Source organism: Lolium perenne, chromosome 1 (genome assembly GCF_019359855.2).
Source record: "Lolium perenne isolate Kyuss_39 chromosome 1, Kyuss_2.0, whole genome shotgun sequence".
Lineage (NCBI taxonomy): Eukaryota > Viridiplantae > Streptophyta > Magnoliopsida > Poales > Poaceae > Lolium > Lolium perenne.
The window spans coordinates 124,383,741-124,395,867 of record NC_067244.2 but is presented as its reverse complement, the minus strand read 5'-3'; the positions used below and the strand labels follow the sequence as shown (position 1 = coordinate 124,395,867).

The window sequence follows — 12,127 nt, the reverse complement described above, 5'->3', positions numbered from 1 at the left end:
GGTTTCTTCAAAGCGGCGGCTGCTAACTTTCTTTACGTGCACGGGCATTGAACTACTTTATATGGTACTGTATAATTTGTTGATCCGTTGCACATTCAACGTTTAGAAAATAGAATTTTGAACTCTGAAGAAGTCTGAATCCGCACGGTGGAGGTTGAGCCGTTGGGGGCTTGGGGCCGTTCGAATTGCTCCGAGTTTCAAGCTTTTTACCAATTATTATTTACCCCTTCCTTTCTCGATGGCTCAACCTCTCCAGGGCAACATAAACAGTTTCCAAAATCCCCAATCCGCCGCCTCGTCCCGTCGCCTGCCGGCCTTGGGCGAGCCACACCGCCCCGCCGTGGAGCCGTACTGACCGGAGCTCCTACCACCGCGGCAATTCCACACCGCACCGTTGACCACGTGGGCTCCTCGAGGTAATCCCCACTCCCACGCTATGCGGCACACCCGAATTTTCCTCTCCTTCCCCTCCCCTCAACCCACCTTGGCGAAGGCGCGACGGGGTCAGATGCCGGTGAGTCCTCTGGCATCGCTCCATCGGAAAGATCGGATCTTGCGTCCTTTAGAGTGGGAAATTTGGGTCTTTTGGGGTTGTAGGATTGGATCGGGCAAGGGTCCCCTTCCTTTTTTACCGCTTTCTTTCTTTCTTGCTACCATCGGATGCTCTTTTCTTACGGAGGTGTATAACTCTGGAGTAATCAGGCGCTAATTGTTGTGCAGGTGGCTGATTGTTTGACGTCTTCTCCTTCACAATCAATTTCTTGATTTATTTTGCTACTGAGTCCGGGTAGTTCAAAATCAGGGAACTTCGCCAAGTGTGCATACTCTGTTCGCCTATCTTAGAAGATGGAAGCATGTTCTGATAGTCGGCGATGTCTCCCGGCTTGGATGATGAAACCGTGTTCAAGTAATGAAGTTTCAAACACTAAGAAGCAGGTGGTGGAATCAGGAGCTGTAGATCAGGTCAAGCCCATCAGAAGGAAGACAAAAACTGTGGATTCGGAGGCTGCTGGTGAACTGAGAGCGTTGCAGCGATGTCAGGGTAGAGAAAAGGTCAGGAGAAAGAGCAAGGATGTTGATCACTCTGTCAATGATGGATTTGACGAAATAGAGAAAATAACTTGGAAGAATGTGAAGAAAGTGGCTGGAAGAGCTGCTCCGAAGAATAGCAGGAGAAAAAAGCTGGAGAATGTTGGATCAGAAGCGTCATCGTCAGGAATAACTGACGATGAGATAGAGCTCACCGCTGGAAAATTCAGAGCTTTGCAACGATGTCAAGGTAGAGAAGTAGTGTCCAGAAAAAAGCGCAACAGTGCTGATTATGCTGCCGAAGCTGAAGTTGAAGAAACCAGGGAAACAACTCGTAAGAATATGACAAAAGTGACTGCCAGAGCTGCTCCGAAGAATAGCAGGAAACGAAAGCTGGATAATGTTGAATCGGAAGCATTGTCATCATCTACAACTGATGACGAGATAGAACTTACTGTAGAAGATCTTGTGAGCATAGCTGAAGAGGTAAACCATAATTCTTATTGCATTTTTTTTTTTTACTTTACTTCAGGTTTGACATATTTTAGGTGGTGTCCTGCAATGCCGCTTGAATAAGCTGGCCTTCCTTGATTCAGCTTAAGTTTGGCTGAAATGCCATATTGTCAATTTCTGCTGACATTTTTTTTACTCTGTATAATGTAATATGTAGCCATGAACATATTACATGATACTGGTGTGAGGGTCAGTGAGTGTCAACATATGCAGGCAGAAGTTTATATTAGTTCGTGCGAGGTATAGAAAATAGGAGGGAACGTTCGGAGACCATTTGATCAGGCTGAGGTAGAAGGGATGCCGATGGGAGGACACATAAGCTGACCGGTGGCCTCCCGGGCTTATCATGGCCCCGACATCAAGGTGGTGTAGTTAGGTAGTTTGTAATCTTGAATTTCTTTGGTGACAATTGAAATGGTGTAGTCAGGCAGTTTGTACTTGCAGACTAATGTTCGAACGTCTCTAATTTGGAATTTCTTTGGTGCCAATTGAAATGGTGTAGTTAGGCAGTTTGTACTTGCATACTAAAAGTGAAGCTTTATTGTGCATAGTGGTTTCATTCTTTTCTGGTGTAGTTAGGCAGTTTGTACTTGCATACTAATGTGCGAACGTCTCTAATCTGGAATTTCTTTGGTGCCAATTGAGTTGTTGGTGTAGTTAGGCAGTTTGTATACTAAAAGTGAAGCTTTATTGTGCATAGTTGTTTCATTCTTTTCTGGTGCGGTAATCTGGCGCAGTGGCAGATCCAGTAGGTACATATTGGGCTCATGTGAATCAAAATACTTCTTGCTAGCCTAGTATAATTCATTAATCATTTTTAGGAAACAAATATGACCTTGCAAATAGGCAATGGCACTGTTATAATTCTTGCTAGCATAGTACAACTAATTACTCATTTGTAGGAATGACCCCAACGAATACCATTCTGGATCCGCCTGGCTTTGCCCCCTGACAACGTTTGCGTATGTAAAATCTCGAGAGACAAGCATGCACAATGTATATAAACCTCTTTTTTTCACTCCAGTCCTATCATTAGGTCAGAGACATATTAATCATGAATTCCTTGATGTGCCCTTTCTAACTACGGAGCCAAAGATGAAGCTTAAAATGGGACTTATTCTAATAATTGCTATTGCTATCTTTTCCATTGAATTGAGGCCCTAGTTTCACGTGAGATGGAACTAAATGGTTCATCAACCGTTTTCTAGGGACCCTTATTACATTTTCTGTCTGTCTAGTAAACTGACAATCCTGATTGAAGTTTTGTTTTTAGTAACTCCGTACAACTGAAGATATTCTAATGCATTTACATGTTGCAGATTGTAAATGCGGGTAAAGTGAAGCGACAAGACGGACGGACCACAAAGACAGCACGATATGAAGAGAATTCTACATGCCCTCCAGCTTCTACTTCAGCTGATACAGGAGGACTAGCATCAAGCACATGGAAGGGGTTGATGCAGTGCACAGCAGCCACCACAAGTAAGACTCCAAGTGAGCGCAGAATAGACAAGAGCAACGGATATGAGGAGCTGCAGCAGTGTCCATCAGGTATCACAATGATAGCACAATATGAAGAGAATTCTACATGCCCTCCAGCTTCTACTTCAGCTGATACAGGAGGACCAGCATCAAGCACTTGGAAAGGGTTGGTGCAGTGCACAGAAACCACCACAAATAAGACTCCAAGTGAGTGCAGAGTAGACAAGAGCAACGGATATGAAGAGCCGCAGCAGTGTCCATCAGGTATCACAATGACAGGTGATGGTGCTCAGGACATGCTGAACATATTGCTCGGAACGATGTGGAGCAAAACTGCAGCGTATGAAAAGAAGTCTGAGCCTGCAGCCTATGAAAAGAAATCTGAAGTCATGGAACCGACGACCATGAACATGAATCATGCGCCGATGTGGAGCCAAACTGCAGCCTGTGGAAAGAAGTCCGAGGCTGCAGATGAAAAGAAGTCTGAGCCTGCTGCCTATGAAAAAAAATCTGAGGTCACAGAGCCAATGACCATGAACGTGGATCATGCGCCAGCGCCGCCGCGGAAGAAAGACTGGCAGACTGTACCCCAAGTGCAGGGGGAACTTGTCGTGGTGAAGAAGAAGAGCAGCCTGAAAGACAAGATTGCCCTGTTTCTTTGACCGGGGCAATTGAGGTGCTGAACTATGGCTGGAGCATGGATCTGATGGTCAGCTGGTTCTCAGGTTGTGCATCGTCCTGTAAACTATAACCCGTGCGGCGTTATGGTTCACGTGTAAATTATATTCTCTGGTAGGAGTAGGTTAATGAATCTCTTTTCTTTTATTTTTTTAGGAGAACTGTGTACAGTATGTTCGTGCCTTTAATTTGAAGATGTGAGCTTGTGGGCTGTGACGGTGATGTGAAAGGTATTTCCAATTTGCTAACCATATTTTGCCGAGCCAATATATCTGTCATGGTAAAAGGATTATGTAGCATGCATGTGCTCTATGGGCTATTGCTATCTAGGACGTGTCATCTTCAGAAATAAATTGGGCTAGTTTAAACTTTGAACAGACATTCAGTTTTTGGATCAGGTCATCACATGTTGCAAGTTGATGTACCAAAATGGTCTGTATGCAGTACAATGTAATCAAAACAGCGCGACATCTAAATTGCTGCCTGATGGATGTAAAAAAAAAGGCACCGGTAGAGAGGTGTGACATCTAAGAGCTGGTAGCATCTCCAACAACCTTTGTAAAGTTTGGATTAACGGGATTTTTATAACATGAATACTTCTAAACCCGATATTAGTTAGTCCAACAGCAACTTACATAGGGTCTGTTTGGTTCTGGGATAGACCGGAATGGAATGGAAACTGTTCCGTTCCTAGAACTCATTCTTGCGTTCGGTTTGGGGATGGAATGGAATGGAACGGTTCCTCGGAATGGCATATTCTCTCCAGATGCGGAACCAACCTGTCTGGCCGATTCGGCCGGACCAAGTGGAACGGGTGACTATCACACGCTGATTAATTAAGTTTAGCAATAATTAACCAAGTTTAGCAATAATTAATCAAATTTAGCACTACTTAATCAAGTTTAGCAAATAATTAATCGAGTTTAGAATAATTAATCAGGTGATTATCTCACCCATTCCATTCCATTCTCATCCCATTCCAAAACCGAACACAGGGATGGAACCGTTCCGTGACAACAAAAAAATTGTCCAAACCGAACATAGGGATGAAACGGTTCCGTGACAGTGGAATGGAATGGCTCCATTCTATTTCACCCCATCCAAAAAAACGAACACACCCATAGTGCTTAAGTTACGGACATGTTGAGAGGAGGTCAGGAGGGAGTTACCTTTAGATTCACAACTTGTTAATTTTTCCTAACCTCTCAAGCGTTATGGGTGAAGGAAGGCCGGAAGGCCCAGCCCCGCCCCTTCAGGTTCACCACTCCTCTTGGGCGTGTTGTTAGAAGGGCGTGGAGTGCAGGATTCCTATACACCGACCAGGTCGGTGCCTACAAGGCACCGCACACCCCTGGTCGGGTATGGGCCTGGCCCATTTTTTGCTTTTTCATTTCTTCGTTACTGTTTTTCCTTTTTTGTTTGTTTGTTTTCCTTTTCTTTTCTGGTTCTTTTTTTGTTCAAATTCGAAAAAGTTTAAATTATAAAATAGATCATATTTGAAAATCGTTCAAAAATGGAAAATAATTAATTGAGAAAATTGTTCAAATTTAATTTTTGTTCGTATTAAAAAATGTTCAAATTAAATTTTTGTTCGTATTAAAAAAATGTTCAAATTTAATTTTTGTTCGTATTCAAAAATGTTCAAATAAATTTTTTTTTCGTATTAAAAATGTCCAAATTAATTTTTTGTTCGTATCTAAAAAATGTTCAAATTTTGAAATAAAAAACTAAAACTAAATTTTGGAAAAAATGTTCAAATTTTGAAAATATTTAGAACAAAAGAACGAATTTTCGAAAAAGATATTGAAACAAAATTGTAAAACTTCGCATTCAAAAATATTTTAGCTTTAAAAAAACGTAAAAAGAAAAGGGAAAACCCGAAAAAATAAAGAAAAGTGACATTGGGCCGGCCCAAATCACCCGCCTGGGGGGTGTGCGGCGCCTGATCCGTGCCGACCAGGTCGGCATACAAAGACTTCCCGTGGAGTGGGGCTTGCAGTTGAGGCCACCCTTGGGCCCGATTGCTTTGCCGAGGCAGGGGTAGGCCTGACCCAGGAAGGCAGCGTGACCCCGATAGGCTTCGGCATCTTTTTTTGCGGGAAAACTATGTATTAATCAAGGAATAGGAGTATCATCCTTAATACAAGCTAGACGGATCTCTTCTGGTCCAGAACGGACCCAGAAGTTGGAACAAGTTTGGACGCGCCCAAACTGAGCTAGACTATGGCTAACGCCATTTATTATTCTACTGATGTGCACAACACGGCACTCACTAGCTGAACTACAAAGCCGCTTTACTTCAGTGACCAACCCAGCTACAGGTGATCTATTCAAAGTCTCATTGTTGATCATTTGGACTGCCTCAAGGCAGTCAGTCTCCAGTATTATGGGGCAGTCTGTCCACTGCATGGCCAAGGCCAGACCCTCGACACATGCCCTTAGCTCTGCTTCAATCGGACTGCCGCAAGAGTCATGGTGCTGACAGGCGGAGAATATAACAGCACCTTGGTCATCCCGAAGTATCATGCCGATTCCTCCTGAGTTTGCATCAGCCATCCAAGACTCATCTACATTAAGCTTCGACCAACCTGGACCATTTAATTTGGTTGGCCTGCTTCTGATCCAAAACTTTCTTCTTCCATAACTTAGCTGCATTGTGTTCATACTTCACCACTGTCTTCCTCTTTGCTGGATCCGTAATTTTGCTTGATACATAGGAGAGAATCAACATAGCTGCGTAAAAACCGGCGTGAGGCTTCTATCGGTGGAGCTGGTTTTAGGTGTACAACTTCATTGCGAACATGCCAGATCCACCACCATGTCATCATCATCATCATCATTCGCACCTGCTCGGATGTTGATGAGAGGGCGTGTAATATCCATTCTGAGCCGGTGTTCTGGATATCTTCACATGCTGGTAGAGGCCAAACCTCCTTCATTGCACCCCATAGATCCCTCGCCATAGGACATCTGCAGAAGACGTGGAACGTATCCTCCCGTTCCATGCCATCGGAGGAACAGGTCGGAGAGGTGTCCCGACACGACGTGCACGGGCAACCAGGGAGATGGTGTCCTCGAGGTCTTCGGCATCGGATGACGTTAGGCGACGAGTGGTGGGAACCAAAGGGCATTTGCCCTTAACGTCCACCATAGCAGGAGACGGGCGTTGCGGGCGACGCATGGGGGTTGTGTGACCTGCGGGGTTGGCGCCGCCACCCGCGCCACTGTCGCTGGCCCGATGGCCTCCTGAGTCGTTGTCGCTTGCTCTGCTGCTTCCCGCCGATGAAGTACCGACGGCACCGCCCTGGTGGCGACGCTCAGAGCGATCCCGGGTGGGATCGATCCCCCACTCGCTACAGATGGGCATGTGGGGCACTATTGTGTCCACCTCTAGATTGAAGGGCAGAGGGAGCACCAGTGGAGGGAATGCGACGTTCTTCCCCATAAGAGTGCGCATCATCTAATCGGCATCGAACAACTGCATGTTGGGGTCGCTCCCAACCCACAACTGCGTGGTGTCGTCGTTCCCCCAGCACTCACCACCAGAGTGGGAACGCAATATCAGCAACGCCGTGACGCGGTTGAGGAAGAACGATACGACGAATGGGTCCAGGCCATGGTCGGCCAAGGCTTGGATCCGCAAGATGGCTAGCATCAACGTATGGGTGTCCTCGCCCATGGTGTTCCAGGTGTCGAGGGGCTGCAGTCTCTCGCACGGGGCCAGCAGGCAGTCCTCCGCCTCTGGGATCCTGACGAAGCACCGGCCGGTGTGGAAGCGTCCCCACTCGCGCCTATGATCTGGAAGGTAGCAGAACTCGAAGTCATGATGACGCTTGAAGATTGTTGCGCCGGACAGCGCCCATCGGGCGACGGTAGCACGCCGACGAAGTGCTCGCACAATCACTGGAAGACTGTGATGGCTGTGAAATACGCCACTTTTTCTCCCATTTAAACCCTTAACTAACTCAAGAAATTGACTAAGTTTACCTCTCAACTTGCTCGTAATGACTAATTAATGCAAATATGTGCAATCTCTTCTATTTTTGAATGGTGTGCAGGAAATCGCGTCATAATGGAAAATGGACGTGCAATTGCTGGAAAAAATTGCATCAAGAGTACGACAAAGTTAACTACGCTCGAAGAAGCGGTTCCAGGGACTTTAACGGGCATCGGTACGGGCAAGCCCCCCCTAACCATGTGTCGCAGTCTTCCTGAGGTCAAACCCTATAAGTTCTATGAAGGACCCGAAGCCAAAAAGAGAGCCATTTGTCACCAAACAGAGTCACCATCCATCAGATCCATCTACACCACACTGAAGGAGATCCGCCACCATAGTTCATCCATTCCATCTCCAATCTCCTCCATATCCATAGCCATCACCATTGTAAGATATCTCCTTGAGAATTAGCGACCATTGTAAGAATATTGTGATTTCAATCCAAACATTTTCCACAATCAATAATTTCTATCTTTGTTATTGATCTTGATATTATGTGTGAGTAGTCGTTTCGGGCTGCGGGTTGGGGTGAATCCTCGCAGCGTTTATGTGCATCTAATCTTATAATATGTTTAAGGATTGAATATGAGTTTTGCAATCTTGTATCCTTGTCTCTTTGCCTCATTTCGATGATCTGCAGGTACCCATATCAGTCGGATCGATTAAGGAAAGAGGTGGGATGAGTAGCGGTACCGCTAAACCTTAGTGACAGAAAGCGGAAAGTCGTGATTCATTTGGGGTCATGGCACAATCATCTAGCTTAATGCTTTGGTGTAACATCCCAAATTTCAATAAAAAGGAAGAAGAAGAATTCCAGAGATCCAAAATTTAGAACCAACAAAAACTTTTATTTACATATAGTGCCATGGCATTTTGAGTGATATGCCATGATGATTGTTCTTGTGCTTATGTGATAAACCCTAAAACCCTAATTGGATCAAGTGATGATCACAATTCAAATAAAATAAAAAGAGAAAGAAATCAAATAAGAAAACCCTAAAACCCTCACATATGGTTTATGTCATTTTTGCAAATCTTTAACCTAGACCAATTTGACCTTCACCATTAGTTGTAATATGTTACTAAACACTTATTACAACTTTTGGAATCAAAGAAACACAAATCAAATCAAATCCAAACTCAAATTGTGGTCACATAGAATAATGGTCAAATCTGCCATTTATATTCTGGTCACTACTTTGAGCCCCTGGTTTTCAAGTTTTTCACACTAAACTTTCCCAATTCTTTGCACCTCATCCAAGAGCACATCAAGGTGAACAACTTTTGTAAAGACCACCATACCAAAATCATCTTGGATCAAAAACTATGCTCATGCCAAGTTGAGACTTTTTAACAAGTGCAACAATCTCACACTTTGCTTTTTGGCATTTCTTTTATTTTTTTAAATTCCACCACCACTTGTGAATGTCTCTGGTCATTTGCAACTTATCCAAATGAACCATTTTCAAATTTTGGAACCACATGAGCTCAACCAAATTTGGCAAATTTTGCAAAATTCAAATAGGATCAAATCTTCAACACTATTTCAAATAGTGTTTTGGCCAACCCTGCTGCCCCACTCGACCCTACCCTGTTCCCTGGCCCTCTCTCTCTCTCCACAGCATTGAAACCCTAGGGAGCAAGCCCTAGCTTGCATGTGCATGGCCATGCCGGCCATGTTCCCTCTCCTCTCTTCCCCTTCCTCTCCAACCTTGGCCCTGGTGCCCATTAGCTCCACCTCGCCTCCCTACCTCATCCTATGCCCGCCATTGTCGAGGAGAACGCCGGAGCTCACCGGAAAACGCGCGCCCAGAACGGCCCAGGATGCCGCTGGCGTCGCACGTGTGCATGATACGTCCAATTTGCATCACTATTTTATATCATAATTTGCTGTTATTCATTGATATATTTCATATTTGGGGATAATACTTATGTTATTTCATCTATTTTGCATGATTCATGATTATTGGAGGATCGCGCACCGGAGTCAGGATTCTGCTGGAAAAAGCACCGTCAGAATGCAATATTTCGGAAGATCAACAGTTGACGGAAATTATATGAAAAATCCTATTTTTCCAGATGATGAAGGGAGCCAGAAGGGGGAGCCGAGGGGACCCGAGGTGGGCCCACCTCATAGGCCAGCGCAGCCCAAGGCCTGGCCGCGCCGCCCTGTGAGGAGAGGGCCCACAGCCCCCTCTCGCCTCCTTTTCTTCGCGAACGTCTTCGTCCCGAAAACCTAAGCTCCAGGGGATAGGTCGCGAAGAGACACAGCCGCCTCTGCGGGGCGGAGAACACCAGAGAGAAAAGAGCTCTCCGGCAGGCTGAGATCCGCCGGGGAAATTCTCTCCTGGAGGGGGAAATCGACGCCATCGTCACCGCCATCAAGTTGGACATCATCTCCATCACCATCATCATCATCTTCATCATCATCACCGCCGTCTCCACCGCTGCACATCGTCACCGTTGTAGCAATTTGGGTTTGATCTTGATTGTTTGATAGGGGAAATTCTCCCGGTGTTGATTTCTACTTGTTATTGATGCTATTGAGTGAAACCGTTGAATCAAGGTTTATGTTCAGATTGTTATTCATCATCATATCACCTCTGATCATGTTCCATATGATGTCTCATGAGTAGTTCGTTTAGTTCTTGAGGACATGGGTGAAGTCTAAATGTCAGTAGTGAAGTATGGTTGAGTAATATTCAATGTTATGATATTTAAGTTGTGGTGTTATTCTTCTAGTGGTGTCGTGTGAACGTCGACTACACGACACTTCACCTTTATGGGCCTAGGGGAATGCATCTTGTACTCGTTTGCCAATTGCGGGGTTGCCGGAGTGACAGAAACCTAAACCCCCGTTGGTATATCGATGCAGGAGGGATAGCAGGATCTCAGAGTTTAAGGCTGTGGTTAGATTTATCTTAATTACTTTCTTGTAGTTGCGGATGCTTGCAAGGGGTATAATCACAAGTATGTATTAGTCCTAGGAAGCGCGGTACATTAGCATAGGTTCACCCACACAACACTTATCAAAACAATGAAGATTAATTAGCCGTATGTAGCGAAAGCACTAGACTAAAATCCCGTGTGTCCTCGAGAACGTTTGGTCATTATAAGTAAACAACCCGGCTTGTCCTTTGTGCTAAAAAGGATTGGGCCACTCGCTGCAATTGTTACTCTCGCACTTTACTTACTCATACTTTATTCATCTGCTACATCAAAACCCCCTGAATACTTGTCTGTGAGCATTTACAGTGAATCATTCATCGAAACTGCTTGTCAACACCTTCTGCTCCTCGTTGGGATCGACATTCTTACTTATCGAAGATGCTACGATACACCCCCTATACTTGTGGGTCATCAAGACTATTTTCTGGCGCCGTTGCCGGGGAGTGAAGCGCTATTGGTAAGTGGAATTTGTAAGGGAAATTTCTACTGTTTGTGCTGATTTTATTTCTGCCTGCTGCCATAATTCATTATGGAGAGATCTTCTCTTGAGTTTTTATTTGGAAAATCTGCTACTACTGCAAAGGTAGTGGATAAGGCGCCAGGTGAGGAAGAAATACCATACAAAATACCTATGAAAATTATTGAACGTGTAGTGGATAACCGTTATACAGGGGATGGAACTGTCCACCCTGAAGATCATTTACTGTTCTTACATGAATTATGCGGTTTATTCAAGTGTGCAGGTATTGCTATGGATGAAGTGAGGAAGAAACTATTCTCTATATCGCTGTCTGGTAAAGCGGCGCATTGGTATAAATTACTGGATAATGGGGATTCTCTTGAATGGAATGATATTGTGCCCCGGTTTTATTCTAAGTTCTATCCTCCAAGTGAAATTCACAAGGATCGGAACCGCATATATAATTTTTGGCCTCATGATGGAGAGAGTATTGCCCAAGCGTGGGGGAGATTGAAGTCTTTAATGCTCAAATGCCCCATTCATGAGCTTCCTGGTAATGTTATTATTGACAATTTCTATGCAAGACTTTCTTTTGAAGACAAGACCTTGCTGGATACTTCTTGTTCTGGATCATTGACACGCAACAAGGAAGAGTTTAAAAGGGACCTTCTTAATCGGATCCAGGAGAATACTGAAGGATGGGAGAACGACAAAGATAGAGAATCCGGTATAAATTATGATTATAAATGCATTGAAGCTTTTATGGATACTGATAAATTTCGTAATATGAGTGCTACTTATGGTCTTGATTCTCAAGTTGCTGCAAATCTTTATAAAGCTTTTGCCTCTTATTATGAATTGCCTAAGAAGAATTTTGATAAGTATCATGAACCGTATAAAGATAAAATTGATTCATCTATTAATAAATGTGTTGTAGTTGAAACTGTTGATCATGTTATTGCTGAAGCTTATATTGAAAAAACTCCTTTCCCTGCTAAAATGAAGGAGTACTCTGTTAT

General features: G+C 44.3%; 1 protein-coding gene across 3 annotated transcripts; it reads left to right on the top strand.

Moving 5' to 3' along the window:
* The first annotated feature begins 236 nt into the window (after positions 1-236).
* Positions 237-3,953, top strand: LOC127300899 (uncharacterized). 3 transcript variants are annotated; one of them, XR_007851651.2, is made up of 4 exons: positions 237-416; positions 721-1,515; positions 2,862-3,749; positions 3,859-3,924. XR_007851651.2 is itself a non-coding variant. In XM_051331100.2 (3 exons), the coding sequence occupies exons 2-3, from the start codon at positions 847-849 to the stop codon at positions 3,684-3,686; spliced, it is 1,494 nt and encodes a 497-aa protein (XP_051187060.1). In that variant the 5' UTR covers positions 237-416; positions 721-846; the 3' UTR covers positions 3,687-3,953. The 3 variants fall into 3 exon arrangements, 2 of the variants coding, with proteins under 2 accessions (XP_051187060.1, XP_051187065.1); XM_051331100.2 differs by having other exon boundaries at positions 2,862-3,953; XM_051331105.2 differs by having other exon boundaries at positions 237-514; positions 2,862-3,953.
* The last annotated feature ends 8,174 nt before the right edge of the window (positions 3,954-12,127 follow it).